The following is a 23,244-nucleotide window of genomic DNA, read 5'->3' as shown; positions in this document are numbered from 1 at the left end:
TCAGGGCTTAATCTCTGTAATTCTCAATTATGCCTGAGGGAACGGCAAAGGAATCTGGGGTCAAGTTAATTTTTTCTCCCCAACTTGGTGGGTCAAAAATCATTTTAAAAAATTCTTAATAAATGTATAAACAATCTGGAAATTTACTCATACTTTAAATGCTATAGAAATATCATAACTGTGAGTTTATAGAACTAAAAATACCCCTACTATTCTGTTTTAGTTGTTACTTTTTAAAATGCCACTTACCTAGCTAGTTACTCATGGAGGAATTTCTCCCCATAATTTACTGTAACAATTTTAAAGAGGAGTTCTGTTGGGAAATATGAACTATTCTCTTTATGTATGAAAATCTCATGTGCAATGAGTTACCAAAAGTCTAATAAAATCAATTCTTGCTATATTATTCAATCTTAATATCTGAATTATACAGAAAAAGTGAATTAGACTCTTCAAGTTTAAAAAAGAACGGGGAATTAAAAGTATTCATGGCTAAAAACAACCATCTTTTTGTTGGGGGATGGATAAGTGAGGGAAGTACAAATTTTGGTTAACCACAGAGGACAGACACTGAAAATCCAGCAAGGCCATATGTGTGCAATGACACTATGGCCCATGGGAAACAATCTTCCCTAGGCTGACTCTCTCCATTAGGCACAGGGGAAGCAGGACAATATTAGGTTCTTTCTTCAAAAGGAGTTTATTAAAAACAAAACACAAAACTCATTTATTTTGAAGTTCTTTTGACCATTCTCTTGGGGAGTTCCCATTTTTGCACAGTATCAGGGACATGTTTTAGTGATTTTAGTTTGTTTGTTTAGGAAAAGCAGCAGTATATTTGAAACCTGCCTGCTGAGACCAAATCATAATTTCCCAATGTGGCAATCTGTGGCATTTGAATCCAGGAATCTTGAGTTCTACCATAGACAATTTGAATATATGCAAAAGAAAGATGTGTAACTTTATTTTATTGAATTGAAAGGTATATTTATTACCTGCGCCTTGTTTGATGACAGGAGCAGACGGAGGTGGTGGTTTCTTGGGTCTCTGAAAAAATAATCAAAATTAGACCAGATAAGACTGTTGGCAAATTGTCCTCTCACAGAAGGACCACAGACAATATTTTCTATGCACAGCATGGACAATTTGGAGAATCTCTCCAAAAACAAAAAAAAATGAGCAATTCTCTCTCCAGGGATGTCAGATTTGGCACCTCTAAACAAATACTAGAATAAATTCATTTGGCATAATAAAATTCTGATCGACAAATGAAACACTATTTCCCCCTTTCTAAATTTGTAACAGCCTTCTGGAAAAGCACAGCTCAGCAAAAATGGCCTGAAACCAGCAAGCACAATGGTACTCTTAATTTGCAATTAAGATTTAATCTGCTGAATAACTAAGTGATTTGAAGAGAGTCACTATGAAGACAAAAAAATCAGATCTGCTGCCGGTGAGAGATCTCAACAAAATGTTGGCTGAGGGTCTGCTGCAGCCAGTTCAGGTTCTATACCTTCTTCTACCAGTTTCTATGCTGAGGCTGGCAGACCATTTTTGAGGTCCCTCATGGATCAGATGTACCATGTCACATGTGATAAACTGGAATAGAGTTTTTTTGTTTTGTTTTGCAAATTGGCTACTATTTATTTATCTCTCACACACTGTCACTCTGTAGGTGATGGAGGCAACAATATAATCAACTGTAATCAATGGCATTTATTCCTGATCTGGTTCCAGATAGCCAGGCATTTCCTTGTCATCCAGGATTGACTGTAGAAGGGAGATGGATGGGCTCAACTTAGTGAATTAATAAGTAGTTGGGGAATCCGGCAAGGGTATCATCTTAGTTATGCCAAGGGCAAAATGGTGAGTGCCAAGGGCAAGGTAAAACCATCTCAATGTTAAAATCATTAAGGATAGATAGGAATGGGGAGCGTTGGAACACATGATCCATATTGCTGTTGATACCTCCTCTCCTCACTTTCTCTGGGCATCATATATTTGTGATTCTAGGAAAGCTCCAGAGACTCTTCTGGTCTTTGAAAACATATTACTGTGTCATTACCACAGGGACCAGCAAACACACATACCCAGTCCTGGCTCTGACTCACCAGTACTAAATGTAGTACAGGGCCACAGGAAGAAATAGTTTTAAGTAAAACTCAGACAATAGCAGACCTACAGGAATTTTTGGAGGGCTCTCATAGCATATAGGTTCTGGATTCAGTAAATTTTCAGCACTGCTTTTCAGTAGCTGGGTGAGCCAGCCATTTTCCTCTGAGTTAAACAGTATAGCATGGTCGGCAAGAGGTGGGGATTCTAATATCTGTCACTACGAATCTCTTGCCATCCTTAGCGGTGGACACTAGGCAAGCAACCTTACCAAACTGTTCTCTCTCATCTATAAATGCTAAATTAATATTCTTTTTCTTAGGAGGAAGTGATTTCACAAACAGAAGGAGTAATTTCTGACTTTATTTAATCCTTACAAAAACTCTATGAGGTGGTGATATTAGTATGCCCATTCTGCCATTGAAATAATTGAGGCTTAGAGATATAAAGGCATTTCCCAAGGTCACCAGGCTATCAAGTGAGGCAGGAGATGGGAGTCAGGCCCAAGGCTATCTGACCCGCAACATGTTCTTAACCAGCATGAGAGATCCATCCTGCCAGACAAAATGGGTATCAAATTGCAGCTACAGTATGAGCTTACCATGCTACAACCTTTACAGAAAAAGACTAGAAAGCAATAAATTTAAAGTGGTGACCTCTGACTAGTAAAATTATGAGTATATACATGTGTTTCTTTCTTAATGTTTTTCTGTATTGTCTATATGAGTACTGACAAACTTTTATCATAAAAAAGCAGGCTGCTGCTGGGTGCAGTGGCATATGCCTATAATCTCGGCAACTTGGGAGGCTGAGGCAGGAAGATTGCAAGTTTGAGGCAGCCTTGGCAACTTACCCAGTCCCTAAGCAATTTAGTGAGACCCTGTCTCAAAATAAAAAGGGCTTCCTATGTAGTTCAGTGGTAAAGTATCTCTGGGTTCAATCCTAGTATCAAAAAAAAAAAAAAAAAGAAGGCAAGCTGCTCTAAGGGCCACCTCCCCTTGCATACAGGCCCTCTACTGAGTGTATGGATTTGGGAATGGGTTTCTGGCTCAGGGTTTACCACTCCTCTATCCCCTGTGTCAGTCCCTTCCAGCTCTCCACCAACTCCTTCCTTTTCTTTCCTCCCTTCTCTGTCTTTATGTAAATTATACTGGGGACAGATGTATGTTTACTTAATGAAGTCATCACTGAAACTCTGCCAATTAACCTTCCTGTACCTCAGAATCAGAGTAATTTCTTATTCATGAAACTGCCAACACCCTGTGGCCTAATTCTTTCCAGTTAAATCCCAACAACGCCTACCCCTGGATGTCTTGGTCACTCCTTGTTGGTCTGAAACTTTCTATAACCAATTTCACATGAGTTTCTTCTAGTGGAGGACATTACCCCAGCAACCTTACCTCAAACCACATGGCCCCAAATTAAAAAAAAAAAGACAATTACAAGTCATAGTATTTTCCAAGATTACTGGGCAAAGAAAAATACATCCCTTAATGTTGTACTAGCTTGGCATGTAGCAGATACATAAAATGTGACAGAGCACAGCAGGGGGTGGGGAGAGGGAGAGAAGGAAGAAGGGAGGTGGGGAGGGAAGACAGAAAATGTTGCATTAACAGGCAATGTATGAAAAGTGTGGTCCCTGTATGGATGTGGAAAGGGAGGAGGCAGAGGTGTGTGTTTGTGTCTGGAGCAGCGGCCATCATGAAGGTGGTTCCCTTTTGAAAGAAAGGGAAAGTTTGTGAGCTGTCTTGCATCTACCATACTGGATCAGCACTGGTCAGGTGCTTCCTTTGCTAACTTATTAGCAGAGGGGAATTTTCTTTTTTTCTTTTCTTCTCTTGAATGACTTCACTTTCTCTGGTTCCACCAATCTCAACAGTCTTTATGTTTCTTTAGATGAGAAAAGATGCTCCATTTCTAAATAATACTTTTTTTTTAACCACTGAGCCACATCCCCAGTCCTTTTTTTTTTTTTTTGTATTTTATTTAGAGACAGTGTCTCGCTGAGTTACTTAGAGTCTTGCTAAATTGCTGAGGCTGGCTTTGAACTCCCAATCCTCCTGCCTTAGCCTCCCTAGCCACTGGGATTACAAGAGAGCACCACAGTACCTGGCTCAAATAAGACATCTTTTAAGGCAACTCTAAACAAAATTCAGAGCCAAGGGCCCATGTAGTTCTAGAACAGCCCCCCAAAGAGTCATAGTGCATTGCACATGGGCCTACTTTTAAAAAAAAATTCAGCCAGAAGACAGGGCAGTAAGAACTGAGAAGGGAGACTGGGTAAATTTCTAAAAAAAAATGTGATGGTAAAAAAATATACCACAGGAGTTCATGATTGTCAAAGAAAAAGACATGAGGAGATTGCTGGGTTGATTTTTCTCAAAATGTCCAATTGTGGCTGAATAAAAGAGCAGGACTGGGAGTTCTCCAGGTTGCGCAGTAGGCCAAGGTGCCCCTATGGAGTTTGACAGCCACAAGATATTAACTAATACCTGAGGATTTAAAGTCCTGAATTTTTAGAGGCACGTGTTCTATTTATTTTTGTATCCCTCCCTCCAGGGTGAAAATAAAATGCCCAGCCCCAAGCTCAGGTATCTTTGGCTGGCTCAATTCTCAGTGCTTAAAAAAAAGCAATAGGGCTGGCGTTGTGGCTCAGCAGTAGAGTGCTCGCCTAGCACACATGAGGCTCTGGGATCTATCCTAAGCACCACATAAAAATAAAATAAAGGTATTGTATCCACTTACAACTAAAATAAAAATAATAAAAAAAGCAATGTATGTTAGAGCCACAAGTCATCAGAGGAGTCTCCTTACAGCTGAGAAAATCGAGGCCCAGAGGGGCTGTGACAACAGCTAGGTGGTAACCACAGGGGGCCTAGACTAATCCCTCAATGTTCAGACTGTGGAAATTCATTTAAAAAGAGCCAAAATGAAAATGTCATTAACAAAAGCAATAAGCCAACATTTCCTGATTTCTGAGAGAGTTGAATGCCTTTCATGGTCTTCATGTACACAGGGCACATAGACCTAAGTGTGTGCGTGTGCACATCTGCCTGCATATGGAGTTGTTGGCTTGGATGGAGACACCAACATTATCCTTCAAAGGACAAAGTATCTAAATTTGACTTTTTTGGTACCATTATACCACCAGAAAGGAAATAGATCTGAATGTTCTGGAGTAAGGATGACAGGAAGGCAAGCTTTGCTTCCTGCTAAAGGATTACAGAACTGACTCTGCCCTTTGTTTGACAAGACTGCCAGCTCTAAGTAAGAGTTCATCAGCTGGCTCAACTGCTCTCCCAGGAAGGAATTCTAACCTGAGCCAGTTTGCCTTCAGACCTCCAGCCCCCAAGATGTGCTCTGATGAAAATAACCAGAGAAATATACCCTGATGACTGGGTACACTTTATGCGATATCTCAGTCTGTTTACTATTGCTATAACAGAATCCTTGAGACTGGGAAATTCATAAAAACAAGAGGTTTGTTGTGGCTCGAGGTTCTGGAAGTCTAAGTGCATGATGCCAGCATATACTTAGCTTCTGATGAGGGCTTCATGCTGCTTCAACTTGTGGCAGAAAGTAGATGGGGAAGCAAAGGCAGGCAAAGAGCATGTGTACAAGAGAGATCAAGGGACTGTGGCTGGCTTGTTTGTAACAATCTATTCTTGTGAGAATGAAACTAGTCTCAAGAGAAGTAACCCAGTCTCTCCAGAAATGCATTAATCCATTCATTAGGGTGGTATCCCCATGACCTAACTATCTCTTTAAAAACCTACCTCTTCTCAACACTGTTATGTTAGGGACTGAGCCCCAACATAAGTTTGGGTGGGAATGAACCATATTCAAATCATAGCAGGGGGTTTCCTCAGGGAAATATAAGGTTCTGGAAGAAAACCTCAGCTTGATTTAGAGCAACTCAGGGCCTTGGGAAGCCCTACAATGCACTGAGCAAAGTTATCTGGAGGCTGGAGGAGAGACACAAGTACACGATTCCTGACCAGGGCACGCTTCACAATTCTAGAACACATGGGAGGCGCCCGCCCTGCCCTTTCCTCCTTGCCCCTGGAGGAACAGCCACACTTTTGAAGAGTGCAGCTAGGGCTACGCTTGGGGTAATGACAGTGTGTATAACTGTCCCTATGCACCCTTCAGAGTCCCAGCAACACCTGCCCTGTCACCTGCATAGGAGATTCCTAGGAACCACTGTACAACCTGCTCTTTAGAGGGTCTCTCTATTGTTTCCTGCCCTCAGTTTCTAGCCTTATAATCTATATCCATGGTTTCCCTCTTGGCTGGGTGCATCCAAATTGATGGTCTATTGGGTGGTTAGCTAGACTTGGGTGTTCTGTTTCCCCCTAAAATACTCTCTCAGTTCATCTCCTTGACTCCTTCACTCCATCCATCCCACCCCAGAAGTGATGCCTCAATTATATGCCCAGATCCTTTGTCTGGAATAAAGGGCCTGGATCCCCTTCATCTTGGAAGGGGAATAGGACAGGAGCCCAGCTGCCCCCAATCCTCCATTCATTCTTCTTCCTCTTTTATATGAGTATAAGAGGGAGCAGCAAGAAGGAGAAGAGGGGCAGAAAGAAGAGCTGGTATGCCTTGCCACCATAAGATCAGAGAACAAGGGGGTCCTGACTGCCAACCATGTTCTGTGCATGCTGTTAGGCCCCATAAAGGGGACTCTTGGTATGTGGGCCCTGCCTTCAAAGAGATTACAGTTCAGACTGAGTGATCCGAGATAAGCACTTCAGGTGCTTATATTGAGTGAGATGCTCAACTGGAAGAATACAGGCTACAAGTATCATCAGAAAAGAGAGAGGAAGCATCACCTGGGTGACCTAGGGAAAGCCCACAGGTATTGTATCAACAGGCCATATATGGGTGACATTAATGCATTGACAAGCCTTATTCCTCTGCCTGTGAGACCGCTCAGAAAATTAAATGTGCAAGATTATGTTGCAGGTGGATTATTTCGCTAAGGCTGCTTATTGGTAGTACACATTTATCTCTTTTTAAATAATTTACTGGGCATATTTAAAAATTAGAAAGAACTACAGTAGATTTCAAAAGGCTAAAGAACATGACAAGGAACAAAGAAAATTTTGGCTAAGAGCAGATTTTATAAACGAGGTTGTCAGAAGATCAGAGCAAAAAGTCAGGGGCCTCCTGAGAACTTGGTAAAGAGAAGGTGGACAGAGTTAAAGCAGCAAAACTCACCTACGACAGATTAGCCATTGTGGGTAGCCAGCAAGGTTTGGCTTGTTTTTTTTTTCCTGTAAAGTTTGGAACCTGCAAAAGTGCTGCTGGATGATCTAGAATAATTTTAAAAGGCTAGATTGGCATACAACTGTAAATGGGAAAGTCGGAAATCTAATTAATGATGTTACAATGTGTCTGGTGACTGATATGAATAGAAAGGATCCAGTCAATTAAAAGAATGCAGAAAAATAGAGTAGCTGAAGCTGGGCTTAGCTAAGAATACATATGGCTTCCTTGGCAAACCTTTTCCTTCTGGTGTGTGAGGAGGGTCTTAAGTGATACCCGCCAGGTACTTTGCAAGAACAACTAACTCCTCTCATTTTGATTTCTTTTTTAAAATTTTTAAATTATATATGGACAATATACCTTTTTATATTTTTACATGGTGCTGAGGATCGAACCCAGTGCCTCACACATGCAAGACCAGCACTCTATCACTGAGTCACAACCCCAGCCCCTCATTTTGATTTCTTGCCCTGCAGGACAAAGTGTAGTTTCTGATGAAACCTGATTCCTTTTATTTAAATTGTTTTAGTTGTAGATGGACACAATATCTTTATTTTATTTATTTATGTGGAGCTGAGGATCGAGCCCAGTGCCTCACATGTGCTAGGCAAGTGCTTTACCACTGAGCCCCAGCGCCAAAACCTGATTCTTAAGGAATCAGGCCCATAGAGGGTGAATGCTCAGGGAAGGCAGACCCACATGCTCCAGATGATGGACATCTCGGGTCTTGTTATGGTTTGAAGGCTTATAGCCTGCATCACAATTGTAGGTACAGTCCTTATAGCTGAGAGGCAGACCCTCCACTGTGGGGATATTCACTAGGGAAACACCTAGGGGCACCTTAGCAATGCCCATTTGTAACATGGCACAAACTCTGAAAAGCCCTCCCAATCAATGCATGCTGGCACAGTAATTCCACTTCTGATGATCTGACCTGTTTTCCTTACAAGAGTCATGGCCTGAGACTTTCTTAAAACACTACCTATAGGAATATATATTTCATATTTTCTTTTTCTAACAACAGTGAGAAGTTGTTTTTGCTTTTCTTGAGAGTCAAGTTCCCCGTTATCCTTCAGTAACAATGACAGGACACACATGTCACTTCATTAGAACTCAGAATATTAAATTTATCCAATATGATGTTTAATTTTACTTTCAAAGTTCAAAATAAACAGACAGCCATTGAATCTAGGTTCTCTCATAAATAGGTTACATAATTGCTCTAAAATATGCATCAAGAGATCAACGGGTGCTCTCCCAGAATATCTTGAGCTAAAGCCCCAAGCGTATGTCACCCTAGAGAGAGAACCTGCTGAGTGCTCTCAGGAAGAAAGACCACGAGGAATTCCAGAAGGCTTCGTGGTAACCAACAGAATCCACGTCCCTGCAAAAAATATCCAGCCCCGTCATTATACTTGGTGATACCTACTGAGTCAAAAGATCTGCTATTAAAGAAATGCCATTTGCTTCTGTTGACCCTAATCATCACAGACTGTCCTCTTTTCTGGGTGAGTGATTATAGCCCCAGCCACTGGCAAGACAAGATGACATCTGCTGAAACCAGTGGCAGAATGTTTTAGACTCTGTCATTCACATAGTGCCTTCATGTTAATGATTCTAATCATATTTACACCATCAACTCAGCAAATGACAGCCCCATCTCTAATCACATTGTCACCACCTCACCAATGCTCAGGGTACAGCAATGAAGGCTGGCATAACAACTAACACAAAGCTGGTTGGCTGGTTTTATAGGCCAAAGGGGATGAAAAAGGATGTTATACTTTGAATTTTTTCAAAGCTAAGTGTCATATTATTCAATACTTTTCAGCGGTAGGTTTTACTTTATCTGACAGGTATGACTATTGTTTCCCTAAAATTGGGTTTTCTGCTTCATGGGGACAAGGTTAAAAGACTTATCAAGGAGGTGGTAGCTGTTTGTGTAGGGTTAGAGAAAGGCCCATGGGGCTCTAAAAAGCATACATGCCCCAACAAGCAAGCTGAGCTAAGTCCACTCATCACTGACAACTTCACTCTCCCGGTGAAAGTGCTTCCCTTAATAGCTTATGTAACACAGAGCTTCTAAAAATGTACACTGTGGAGTCCATCTCACCTAAGTGAATTTATTGCCCCACTAAAATAAGAACAGCAACTAAAAGGCAGGGGCCACAGTGGAGGCAACTGCACACTTGCTCATTGGCTTAAAAACAGATCCAGATTTTACCTTAGTCATACCACTTATCACCATAAAAATGATAACTAGACAAACAATGCATGTTAATTAACTAGATTTAGTCGTGTATACATTCACAATGTATACATACAGTCAGTCATTGCTTGGAATCTGTGGGAGATTGGTTTCAGGACCCCTTGAGGATACCAAAATCCACTGATGTTCAAGTTCCTTATATAAAATGTTATAGAATTTGCATATAACCCAAGCACATCCTCCTGTATACCTTAAATCATCTTAATCTTTTTTTAAACAATTAACACAATATAGGCGCCATGTAGTATAGTTGTTGTACTGTATTTTTAGGGAAGGACAATTTTAAAAGTGTATACATGTTCAGTACAGATGGAAAGTTTTTGAAGATTTTCAATCTATGCTTGCTTGAATCCCACTGTGCTTAAAACACTATGTTGTACATGGTAAATATGCAATTTTATCTTTCATATTTAAAAAAGTGAACCATATTGGCTCAATCAGAACCAATAAGGCAGCAAATGTCTATCTAGCAGGATAGCTAGCTTGCTAAGACTCCTTTTTAAATTTATACTAGAGATTGAACCCAGGGGTACATGACCATAGAATGCCATCCCCAGCCCTTTTTAATATTTTATTTGGAGACAGAGTCTTGCTGAGTTGTTTAGGGCCTCACTAAATTGTTGAGGCAGGCTTAGAACTTGCAATCCTCCCAGCCTCCTGAGCCGCTGGGATTACAGGCGTGTGCCGCCACACCTGGCTTGCTAAGATTCCTTGGCCAATGTGCTCTCCTTCAAAGTTATATGAAGGTTTTGGTATCCCAGTGCTTTAGGACATAGCTGGCTTTTAGTAGCCTCACAAACATGGGCAAGAAGGAGAGGCAGCCTAGATGGTCCCTGGCCTCCACTCATTCTGGCTACCATGAGTATCCTTTCAGAAAGCTCTGGCAGGCACCTGTGTCTTTCAATACCAGATTTGCAGCCAAACTAAGCCCAATCGAGCAGCAGTCATGAGTATGCTTTACTTCCAATCAACAGCCATGATAGCCAGCCCAGGAAAGGACTTGTTACATGTTGAACAAAATGAAAACAGAATTGTAAAGCAGCAGATCCAGAAAATATATGCGAAGTAACATGAAGATTATGTCACCCTGTTCTTGCTTATCTCTATAAGTGTGTTTTATACCTCACTGGCTGTCTTTTTTAACGACTGTTGAGTACAAGTTTTAGATGTAGCTAGATTCCCAGGGAAGGTAAGCAAGATACCAAGTTAACAGGGCTGATTTGATCAGCTGATGCAAAAAGAACCAGAGTCCCAGAATCGGCCTTATAACATTACTTCACAATTCTGGTTGGAGTCTTTTGCCACTCTTGTGGCAATAGTAAGTATGTGACTGGAATGCTTAATCTGCAGGGTGCATTAACAGACACTGTGCTGAGGAATTCATATACATCATCTCACTCAGTCTTCTCAACTATTCAGTAAGGTAAGTATGAATATTCCCATTATTTTATGGATGAAAATAGTGAGGCTTAGAGCTGTTCAAAAACTTGGCCATAGCTATAGAACAAATAAGTGGCAGGGGACGGATTTGAACTCAGGTCTATCTGATGGCATAGCCTAGAGTCACAACCACTATACTCTATAAATATTTTCTAAATCTCATTTTGGGGTCCTGTTATCCTAAAACATTTCATATCCAGTCATTATAAGTGTTTAGGATCTGTTTTTCTCAGTAATCAATTTTTCTGTCAAGTGACAATCCAACATTGCTAGTCATTAGTAAAAATGTTTCAAGCGATTTTGCCTGGTGGACAATATCCTTACTGAATGATGAGTTCTTTGATGTATGAATTCTCTCCTAAAATATGGGGAAAAGTGGAAGGTGGGATTGTCATCACTTAGATATCTGCTTCCATACCTACATTTCCCAAAATGTAATATGCAAACAGATCACCTAAGAATTTTGTGAAAAGTGTTGATTCTAATGCATCAGACCTAAGATAGGGCCTGAGCAGCTCTAACAAGCTCCCAGGTGATGCTGATGTTGCTGGTCCATGAATTTGACTTCAAGTGTCAAGGACTTAGAAAATATTAGGAAGCTGAATCCATATTATGCAGAACCCAAACTCAGATTCCAAGAGAGAATAGCAAGTGTAGAATAGAACACTCTTCACCCAAACAATACAAGAAAGCAAGCTATTGAAAAGCCTTTAGGCTTTGGACTTCAAACCCATTTAATAATCTACAGGGTACAATCTTGGCAGATGCCAGCACTATCTCACTTCTTAAACAATTATGTCCATTCATCTAAGTAGCACTTTCACCATGAAATGATGGTTTAGTATCCTTGGCAACCAATTTACCAATATTGTAGCTAACCTTACTGTACCTCACCTCAGTTCTACTAGAATGGTGATATGTCAAAGTCAGGTTCAGCCTGGTTCAGTAACAGGGCCCCCATGGGCATGAAGAGGATTCTAGCCAGGAGAGGTGGGCAGAGGTCACATAAAAGCCTGAGCAAAGAACCCTGAGGTATAGAACAGGATCGATAAGACCAAATTGCAATTCCTCCATATACTGTAGGGTGCTTCTAGCTTTTCAACATTTCTTGTTACATCATTGGAAGAGAAAAACAACATGTGGAATAAGGCAACAAAAATGGACTGGCTTGTTTGGACAGCAGCATCATCAAATGGGTTCCCACAAAGAAAAATGAGAGGTGTATATGCACACATATGGATATGTGTACACAAACATGCATATACAGTATAGGAAGATTTGTAGGTCTTGCTCTGCATCCTTAGCTTCATAATGTGTCAGCCATTTGCATAATATTGGTTACTTCACTACCCTCAAGGAACGTACCATGCAGGATGCAGGCAGAACACTTACCAAACCGAGCACCCATGGTCCTCACAGTTTATTTGGGCACTCAAATGTGCCAGGTACTGTGCTAAGTGCCTTACACACATTATCCTATTTATACATGAAACTATGGAATTGGGATCACTATCACCAAGGTAGTAGCTGAGTTCTAAAATAGACTTGTTATAGGTATAGGCAGCCAAGGGCTTAGAACCCAAGCCCATCAAACATTCAAATGCCAGTGCTCTTTAACATTATACCAAACGGTCTCAATCCTATATCCCAAGTCCCATGACAGGAAGCCACAATTCTGACAGTGTATGGTGCACTGAGATCAAAGCCATGGAGACTTACATTCCCCTCCTTGTCAAAGTCCGGTGGAAGTAACTTCACGAAGTTATCAGGGAACACGCCTCGTCTGCCATTGAGCTCTCCTTCCCACCAGCCAACATCGATGCAGTCCTAGAAACGAGGCAGGGAAGAGTGAGAAATGGGGGCAAGCATGCTCCAGAGAGGTCTTCCATCCTTTCATGGGAGAACAGAAGCCCTCTTCTTGACGCTGATATCAATGTAACAATGGTTATTAAGTCAGCACAACCCCAAAGTCAGAGTAGAGCTTCCAGCAGGGACTCAAAGCCCAATGTTGCTTTTAGATACCCTGAATCATGAAGTATTTTTAAAATTTTTTTCTTATAGATGGGAGGAGATGTATGGGCTTCTTTTTAAGTTTACTGAAATAAAAGTATTTTATTAACTGCAAAGGAAGCTTAGAAAATATCTTGTGCAAAAATGTCCTCTTTTGGATAACTTGTTACTAAGCTTGTCAGAATTAAAAAGGGCTTTGCAACAGTAAGCCAAGCATAAGAAAAAAATCACTTCATACAAACTCATTAACATGCTGCTCTCCTTCACCTTCTCCTTTTGATGTTGGTGGAGCACAGTTGTCACCATGAAAAGCCCTTTATTCCCCTTACAGAACTCAATATTTGCTTACTAAATGAATAAATAAACCTAGTTATTCTTCCCGATCAAACCTGCTTTCCTTTCAATAATTTCTATTCTCTTCTTTCATTTATTGAATGTTTCTTGAGCACCTACTACATCAGGCACTACTGAGCCAGGTGCTAGATAGAGGACCAGGAGCAAGACTGGAAAAACCCTAAGCTTCTTCAAGCTTCCATCCTAAACCTAATGGCCCCATGGTTCTCCTAAGCACTTAACCTCAGCACACAAAGCTACTTATAGTTTTTTTCCTTTTCAATTGGATGGAAACCAATTCATTTTAATATATTTTGCATTCATCCACTGGGTGCTCGGGGTTCAATTCTACTTCTAACACCCAATCCAGGACTCACCTGGCCAACTATAAACTTCCTCCCTTGGGTATTTCTTCCTCCACAGTATGTGTATAATACACACCCAACTGTCAAGTCCAGAGTTCTTGAGTTAAAACCCAAGCCTCACTCAGACTTGTGATCAACAACTTCTAGCTGAAGCCCAAAACAAATGAAGGCTTTCCAAAAACAAACAAACAAACAAACAAACAAACAAAAAACTGGCAGCACAGTCATTTTAAAGTTACATGTGAAACAAGAAGATAATTAATCAAGAAAGAGAGGACATCATGCTCAGGGCCCATGGACTGATGTGTTGAGGAAGAGACCAGGAGGGCTCAAGCATCAGTTGTAGGCTCCAAGTGTACCAGGGCTTATATATGGTACATTTGCACTTCGCTAGATCAGAATTCCAGCAAGGTGAGTTATACATCTGATTTGTTTCACCAATACACCCTCAGTCCTTCACACAATATACCATATAATAAATAAGAATCAACAAAGATTCTTTCTGAGATCTATAATCTCCAGCAGTCCAATATTTGAATATTTGGACAAGATGTCTTCTAGAAGTAAATCATGATCCATCTTCCCCTCTCCCAGAGGTATGTTACAAAGATAAATTAACGCCTTAGAAAAGCATGCAGATGTTAGAGATTAATCCTTTGTGACACACTGTAAATTGTAGTCCTAACCAATACTCAAAACAAATTACAGTTGGAGCAACAATTTCAAATTTACCCAGAACAAGAGTTCAAAAAACTTCTAAATGAGAGAATGCTTATTTTTCTAGAAAAAATGACAATAAATCTAGAAAACAATATGGTCCTGTCGTTGTTACATTACCCCCTAAACAATCTAGCATGGGTGCCCAAAGAAGGGATCTACAAACAGAAGTGGTAATGGCAGGATTTGGTGGGGTTTTTATGATACTGAGGATTGAACCCAGGGGTGCTTCCCATTGAGCCATACCCAAGTCATTTTTATTTTGAGACAAGGTCTTGCAAAGTTGCTTAGGGTCTTACTAAATTGCCAAGGCTGGCCTCAAACTTGCAATCCTCCTGCCTTAGCCTCCTGAGTCGCTGGAATTATGGCATGTGCCCCATACCTGGCATAATTTGTTGGCTTCTAAGGTTCTGACAAATGCCATCAATGATTCTAGAAAAACTTATAAAGGAGGCAGGGAGGAGTGGAATTTCTTTACCCTTAATCCTTAGAAATTAAGTCTTTCAATCTAGAAAATTCTGGCACATTTTTCCCCCTCCTCTTTCTGCATGTGTCTTTGTTATCTTCAAAACCCAACTTGAAACTCACTTTTAGGAAAGTGACTATCATGAATGCCTTCTTTTCTCTAACATTCAGCACTATGCTAATTTGCACTTCATGATTTTTAATTCTACAAATATCTAATAAGTGCAAAATATGTTCAAGTTCTGTACGTACTGAACATTAAACATGCAGAAAACATGGTCCTACCCCCTAGGAGCTTAGAGATGTATGAGAGACAGACACACAATATTCTGCAGGATTCTTTTGGGGAACAGGTATTAACCAAATGTTCTGGTATCAAAAGAAAAGCTGTCAGTAACAGCTTTTTGAATAATCTTAAATCTTCTCGTGTGAGAAGGGTTTGCTTATGTAAGGACTGGACCTTCCTCCACAATCATTTTGGATCACCTGATACAATGTCCACAAAGGCATGCAAATATTGTTTAGTGCTACCTTTCTAAATGATGCAAAGCTATGCTTCACCTCAGCCTTATGCAAACAATAGCCCAAGAACCATTTTGCTTCATGTGTGAGAAAAACAATAAAGAAAATTTTAATAAGCAGGAACCTTAGCAGAGTAACTTGTGAACTTATGCATATCTACAGGGGAAAAGTGTCCATAAGCACATTATATTCATCATATCTCCCATTAGCGATGACTGGCTTGGATGGCTCTTCTATACTCTGCTCCTTGAGGAAAACACTAACAGTGCTAATCACTGCTGTAATTCAAAGCAACAGAGGGAAAGCACAAAGAGAGAATACAATATGTCTAATTGTTCTGATTAGTATAAGAATAAACACAAGGCCCATGGATGAGATAAGCACAGTCAAAAAAGAAAACTGTCAGTGTGGTTGAGAATACTAAGAGCAGCCAAAGAGAAAAGCCGGTACAGGACAAAAACCAGGCACGGGGTTGGGATGCCTGGAGTGGGATAGATTTACAGAAAAACCAATGCAATAGAAGATTTACAGAAAATCTCAGCAATAGAAGCTAATTTAAGAGAAACAGGAATGATTTTGACAGCATAATAAGAAGCAAATGTAACTCCTCTTAAACCAAACAAAGGAACAAGGCTTTTGATGGCAGAGATGAAGAGAGAATTATTCATCTAAGGGCTGTTCTTCCAGAAGTGTAAACTACCAGCAAATTCAATTTATTTCTCAAGGGCCTAAAATATACAGAATAAGACCGGAATCCAGGGTGGAAAGAAAATCATCATGTCCTTGCGGGGGCTCCCAAGATCGGAGCCTCATAGGCAGATGCAGTGAATCAAAATGGCATGGAAACACCACAGGAGTGTCAAGTTAGATTTAAAAAGAAGTGAACCAAGAGAAGCCAGGCAGCCAGGAAGAGAAGGACACCAAGAACAGAGGCAATGAGAAAGTCAAGGGCAGGATCACTGAATGAGAGGGAAGGAAAGTGGGAGGGTGGGAACCCATGTCATTCAAGAACTGGGGTTTAGAGCAAAGGCAGCCCCCAAATGTCTACTGAATAGTGACATGAGGTGTGAGGCAAGATGGCACCCATGAATAAAACAAAGGGAAAAATGGAGGAATGAGTGGCCAATGATTTGTGAGGCCAGAATGTCACCAGGGTGAAAGTGGATACCGCCAAAGCAGTTGTTGAGTGAAAGGGGTCTATGAGGCAGTAGGTGACCCCTGAGGAGGGAGGTAGTGTGGCCAACATACAATTATTTCTTTCTAATCCTGGGATGCTATTAGAATGAAGCAGGAGGTAGAAATGAATTAAAGAGCAGCAGGCAGACGAAAGCTTCTGGAAAAAAAATAATGTCTAGAAATAAGCTCTATTGAAAGCAAAAGAAAACAGACCTGGAGTCTTATCGAGAGTTAAGAGTATGGAAAGAAATTATATTTCTGACAGAGTGTTCACTCTTCCATGATCAAGTCCTCACAATAGCCAAAATGGTTTGTGTATGTCTCATCACCAGGCAGATATTAGAATAAAAGAAAATATTCTTCCTTATAAAATACAAATGCTGTTTTTCCTTTAAAGGAATACATTAACAGAGCCTTAGGTGTGCTATCATCTAACCTCTATGTTCAGCACTATCTTAGGTTATCTACTCTCTTCTAGCTTAAGGGAGGACTCACTATGGCACAAGGTAGCCATTGCTTATTTTGCCTGAACTCAGAGAAGGAAGAATACAAATGTTGGCCATGGGGTACTTAAACCATTGCCAGAGATGAAAATTCTCTGGATCTCACTTTTTTTCATACCCATGAAAATCACTGCAAGGTGTAGAGAAGGACACAACTGCTGATTGTTGCTATTGTCATTACTGGAATTACATGGATTGGCCCCAGAGTCCCTGAGGGATGATGTGGTCAGAAAAGCTTTTTTATTAAGCTCCTATGCATTTGTCATGTGGTCCAGTGCCATCTTTGGGTACTGGTGGGCCATTTCTACTCCTTGCTGCCTTAGGGAAGCCAATTCTAGCCCCTGGCAGCAACTCAAACACTTTGAGAGGGGCTGAGGGGAGGAATGCCAAGGCCTGGGTGTGTCTGAAGGAGGAGGCCATGCCTAGACTTCAACATTGCGCCACAGTCTGTACAATCCTGCCAGCACTGCCCCAGGTAACCTGGCTGAAGCACTTCAGTGCTCGATACAGCTATTGCAATAGGGACCAGCTGAGAGAACTCCTTTACAGATAACCTGTTGGCATGGTGAGGGCCAAATGTGCTAGGAGTCACCAGTGAAGCCTGGTATGTTTACCTCTAAGCTAGACACTTCAAATTTTGAGAAGAGACAAACTTATCACCTGGATAGTAAATTGGCTAAAAGAATGAGCCACAACCCTCATCATGGGCTGTTTTGTCAAGAGTGCAGAGCAATATATTAGATAAGTAACTATCAAACCTGGCTGCACTTTTAAAATCACCTAGGAAGTTTTAAAAATCCCAATGCCTAAGCGAGACCCCACACCAATTAAAATCACAATTGGTGGGGGGCGGGGCGGGGGGGGTGAGAAGTGAAGGAAATCAGTGCTTTTAACAGTCCCTAGGTCATTCCAACGTGCAAGTTATGAATAGGTTCGATTTAGATCAGTGCTGCTCAAACGTTAATGTGCATACTTCTCATTTGGGGATCTTGTAAAAATGCCAATTAGGATTCAATAAGTCTGGAACACGTCTGAGATTCAGCATTTCTAAGAGTTTCCCAAGCAATGACAATACTGCTGCTCTGTGTACCATACTTGGTGTAGCAAAGGTCTTAAAAAGGGTAAACTCCTTAGCTGGGCAAGCTGGTGCACACCTGTAATCCCCGCAATTCTAAGGCTGAGGCAGAAAGATGGCAAGTTCAAAGCCAGCCTCAGCAACTTAGCAAGGCCTTAAGAAGTCAATGAGACCCTATTTCAAAATAAAAAAAATAAAAAGGGTTGGGGATGTGGCTCAGTAGTTAAGCACTGCTGGGTTCAATCCCTGGTACCAAAAATAAAAATAAATAAATAAAAGAAAGCTCCTTGAAAACAAGGATCTTATTCTCATACCTTTATATCCATTTAATAACTTGTACAGTGCCTGGGACATACCAGTTCTGACAAGATGCTGGCTGAATGGATGAGTACATGAATGGCCCAAACTTCCCCCAGACTGTTATTCTACATTTTCCTATATTCAAACAGTAAAAGTGGGGCTGGGATTATGGCTCAGCAGTAGAGCGCTCACCTAGCATGCGCAGGGGGCCCTGGGTTTCATCCTCAGAACCACATAAAAAAAATAAATGAATGGAATAAAGGTATTATGTCCAACTACAACTAAAAAAATAAATATTAAAAAAAGAAACAGTAAAAGTAAGGTCAAGTTGAAAAGGAAAAGGCAAAGTAAGCTTCTTCTATACAGTCAGGGTTACCTGCTGATCTGTACTGAATTTGTTATTTGTTCATAATTGTGATAAAAACTTTAAAAAGTACCCCCAAAAGGACCTATCTTTTTTGAGTCCAAAAGATGGAAATGTCAAGCCCAAACTAAGAAAAGATAAGAATGGGTTCACCACCTAGCCTAAATGAAAGTCAAATGTACTCTGCTCAGTTACTTCTTTGGGTGGTCAGTTGTCCCCACTCTCCTTAGGGCCAATTTCCTAGAAGGACCCAGCACAGCTACCTTTCATGATCTTCCTCGATGACTGAGATATCATTTGAGGAGAAAGTGAGTGTTGAAAAATTTCATCGTGGCTGTTAAGTGAGCTTCAGATTGCCTCAAGGGATCCTCGCACCCTCAGCATCCACCAGCAGTATGGAAAATACTGTTTAATATTTACTAATGAACGCCTTCTGTATGAAGCTGGGGGGTGCCATGTTGAGCAAATGCTCCACAGAAGCTGAAGCCCAGGAGCACTCTGCTCTGCTTCTGCTTGTTAACACCTTCCCCAAGAGATGCAATTATGCTATATGGCTGGGGCTGGCATTGCTGTTTAGAACTTCCATACCCCCATAAGTCAGTTATTAAAGCAGGCTCGTCCACATCATGGTTTATGAGGTAACTGGAAAAAAGAGCTCTGGTTAAGGAGTGTTAAGGAGGGAAGTTCAGGGACACAGTCTTAAAGACAAGTCCATTCAGGAAAATACCACATTCCAAATGGCAACACACAGGGATGACTGAGGCATAGGCAGTGATTCACTCTTGTAATAATAAGAAGTCATGATCCAGGGTTCAACTTCTTATAAAAACTCCTAGCTTCTTATTGGACAACAATTGATATGCTTTTCTATACTGACATCTGATTTATCCATTTGACATATGTTAAATTAAATTATTTATTTATTCTAATTTGTTATACATGATGGCAGAATGCAATTCATTTCATATTACACATATAGAGCACAATTTCTCAAGTCACTGATTATACACAAAGTAGAGTCACACCATTCATGTCTTCATACATGTACTTAGGGTAATGATGTCTAACTCATTCCACCATCATTTCTACCCCCTTGCTCCCTCCCTTCCCCTCCCTCCCCTTTGCTTTATCTAAAGTTCCTCCATTCCTCCCACTGTCCCCATCGCCATTATGAGTCAGCATCCTCATGTCAAAGAAAACATTTGGCTTTTGTTTTTTTGGGATTGGCTTGCTTCACTTAGCATTATATTCTCCAACTCCATCCACTTACCTGCAAATGCCATGATTTTACTCTCTTTTAATCCCGAGTAATATTCCATTGTGTATATACACCACATTTTTTTTTTATCCCATTCATCTACTGAAGGGCATCTAGGTTGGTTCCACAATTTAGCTATTGTGAATTGTGCTGCTATGAACACTGATGTAGCTGCATCACTGTAGTAGGCTATTTTTAAGAAAGAAAGAAAGAATGTGCATACTTCTCATTTGGGGATCTTGTAAAAATGCCAATTAGGATTCAATAAGTCTGGAACACCTTTGGGTATAAACCCAGGAGTGGGATAACTGGGTCAAATGGTGGTTCAATTACAAGTTTTCTAAGGAATTTCCATACTGCTTTCCATATTGGCTGCACTAATTTACAGTTCCACCAGCAATGTATGAGTGTGCCTTTCTCCCACATCCTTGCCAACACTTATTGTTTGTATTCTTAATAGCTACCATTCTGATTGGAGTGAGATGAAGTCTTAAGAGTAGTTTTGATTTGCATTTCTCTAATTGCTAGAGATGTTGAACATTTTTTCATATATTTGTTGATTGATTGTATTATCATCTTCTGAGAAGTGTCTGTTCAGTTCCTTAGCCCATTTATTGATTGGGTTATTTATTTTTGGGGGGGCGTTTTTGAGTGCCTTATATATCCTAGAGATTAGGGCTCTATCTGATGTGCTTGTGGTAAAGATTTGCTCCCATTCTGTAGGCTCTCTATTCACCTCACTGATTGATTATTTTGCTAAGAAGAAGCTTTTTAGTTTGAATCCATCCTGCCTGCCTGCCCAGTGCCACCACATCCTGGACTTCCATTTGACATATTATAAAAACAGTTAACAAAAAACTAGGTGGGTAACACATCAAAAGTAAGCACACTTCCTGTTAGCCATGCCAGTTTTTTGGTTTTTTTTTTTGTTTTTTCTTGAGACAGTCTCACAATGTTGCCCAGGCTGCCTCAAACTCCTGGACTCAAGCAACCAATCCTCCTGCCTCAGCCTCCCAAATAGCTGGGACTACAGGTATGCACCACTGTGCCCAGCTTGGCTATGCCAATATTAACTGAAGCAAGTATTGATGCCATGTCTTTTACAAGCTACCCATATCATACGTCACATTTTCCTGCTTCTTCTTTGATCTAGTCATGTGTGATTACACGCTCTCAACACCTGGCTACCTTGTTCAGAGACTGGATTTTGTTGTCTTTCTTGTGAGGGTATTGAGTTTTGTTACTATGGAAAAGTTGCTTTCAGATAAGATTGACTTAGGGGCTGGGGTTGTGGCTCAGTGGTATTGCATTCATCTGGAATGTGTGAGGCACTGGGTTCGTTCCTCAGCATCACATAAAAATAAATAGAACAAAATAAAGGTATTGTTTCCATCTACAACTAAAAAAATGTTTTTTTTGTTTTTTTTTTTAAAGATTGACCTAACAAGGCTTGTTTTTTTAGTCTTTGTTAGGGTGGGTCTAAGGTAGCACTATATCTATGGTTGACTTTTCTGGGTTCTCAATTGGATGCCTGGAGTGTTCAGCATTCCTCATTTTTCTACTCTGCTTGACCAGAACTCCAGCACCCCCCATCACTGATGAACTCTGGGATATCCACTCAGCTTCTGAAACTCTTTTTCGGCATAACTCATTCCCCTCTACAGTTTCCTGCCTGCAAACTCAAGCCACCCCAGCAGCCTAAATTACAATTTGTTCCCTCTATCCCATAAATCTGCTGCTCTTTGTTTGGGCTCCACTGCCCCTACAATTTGCAAAGTTCCCCCCAGGCAAAAATCCAGAGTTGATGTAAAACTCATTTTTATGCTTCCCCTCTCTCCAGCACCACATTTTGGTACTATATATTGCCCAGTGCTAGAAACAGATGCTTCCTATACTTTGTTGAATTTTAGAGTTGTCTCTGGCAGGAGAGTTAAGGCTAAAACTCATTACTCTACCATAGCTTCAACCAGAAATCATATACTCCTTTGAAGATTGTTTCTTTAATTAGAGTGAATTTATTTTATTTTAGATAAGAGAACTTTAAGCTCTATCTTTTTTTGTTTGTTTTAATATTTTTTTAGTTGTTGATAGACCTTTATTTTATTTATTTATTTTTATGTGGTGCTGAGGATTGAACCCAGTGCCTCACACATGCTAGGCAAGCACTTTACCACTGAGCCACAAGCCCAGCCCTAAGCTCTATCTTTAAAAGTCTAAGCTATTTCAAGGTCTAATTGACAAAAAAAAAAAGAAGAAAGAGAGAAATGATATCTGAAATAAAGGTACACAACTTAAAAAAAACCCTGTATGTACCTTTAAGTTGTGGGTGAACCTCTATTTTTATTTATATATTTTTATGTGGTACTAAGGATCCAATGCAGTGCCTTACACATGCTAGGCAAGCGCTGTACCTCTGAGCCACAACCCTAGCACCAAGGGTTTTTAATTTTCATGTAGTTTCTATTGTTAGCATATGTACTTCTCTCTAATAAGAAAATTAAAGCATTCCCTAACATAAAGTAGAGCCATTGTTAAGCATCTTTATATGGGAAGATAAATACATGCCACCCAATCTTTTTCAGAAAATGGCACACATAAAATATTTTATTAATTCTTATAATTTTATTAATAATAATTCATTCTACTAGAGGCCAAGAATATTTGGAGGTCATCATCCTTGATGGAATTCTAACCACCTAAGGCCCTTTCCATCTACTCTGGGACACTGAGGAGGTCACTTTTCTAACTCTATAATCTGCTGATAACACATGGGTTAAGAAATACTACAGGAGAAAAAAAAACTTTTGAGTGCAGATGTCACTAAGAAATGAGAAAAAAAGCTTAAACCAAACCTCAGTCTTCATACAAAAAAATACAACTATCATAGGCACTGAGAATCAGAGACCAGAATCAGGAAAGGTGTGGTGGGTAGGGTGGAAGGTGGGGGGTGCACACAATAGAGGACAACCAAGGACAGAAACCTCAAAGGCCTCTATGCTCACAGTCAGTTTCCCTCTTAGAAAAAGATGTTTCTGTCTGGAGCCTCTTCAGAGACTAGAACTCA

The 23,244-nt window shown here is 40.4% G+C and overlaps 1 protein-coding gene across 1 annotated transcript in view; it reads right to left on the bottom strand.

Moving 5' to 3' along the window:
- LOC144373579 (SH3 domain-containing kinase-binding protein 1-like) overlaps positions 1 to 23,244 on the bottom strand; it is a 189,812-nt gene that overhangs the window by 57,054 nt on the left and 109,514 nt on the right. The window contains 2 exon segments of the mRNA XM_078036604.1: positions 996 to 1,047; positions 12,812 to 12,919. Of these exon segments, the coding sequence (XP_077892730.1) occupies positions 996 to 1,047; positions 12,812 to 12,919 (160 nt within the window).

The sequence above is a fragment of the Ictidomys tridecemlineatus genome, unplaced genomic scaffold (assembly GCF_052094955.1).
Source record: "Ictidomys tridecemlineatus isolate mIctTri1 unplaced genomic scaffold, mIctTri1.hap1 Scaffold_44, whole genome shotgun sequence".
Taxonomy (NCBI): domain Eukaryota; kingdom Metazoa; phylum Chordata; class Mammalia; order Rodentia; family Sciuridae; genus Ictidomys; species Ictidomys tridecemlineatus.
Note: the sequence above shows the minus strand (reverse complement) of the source record. Positions and strands in the feature narration are given on the sequence as shown.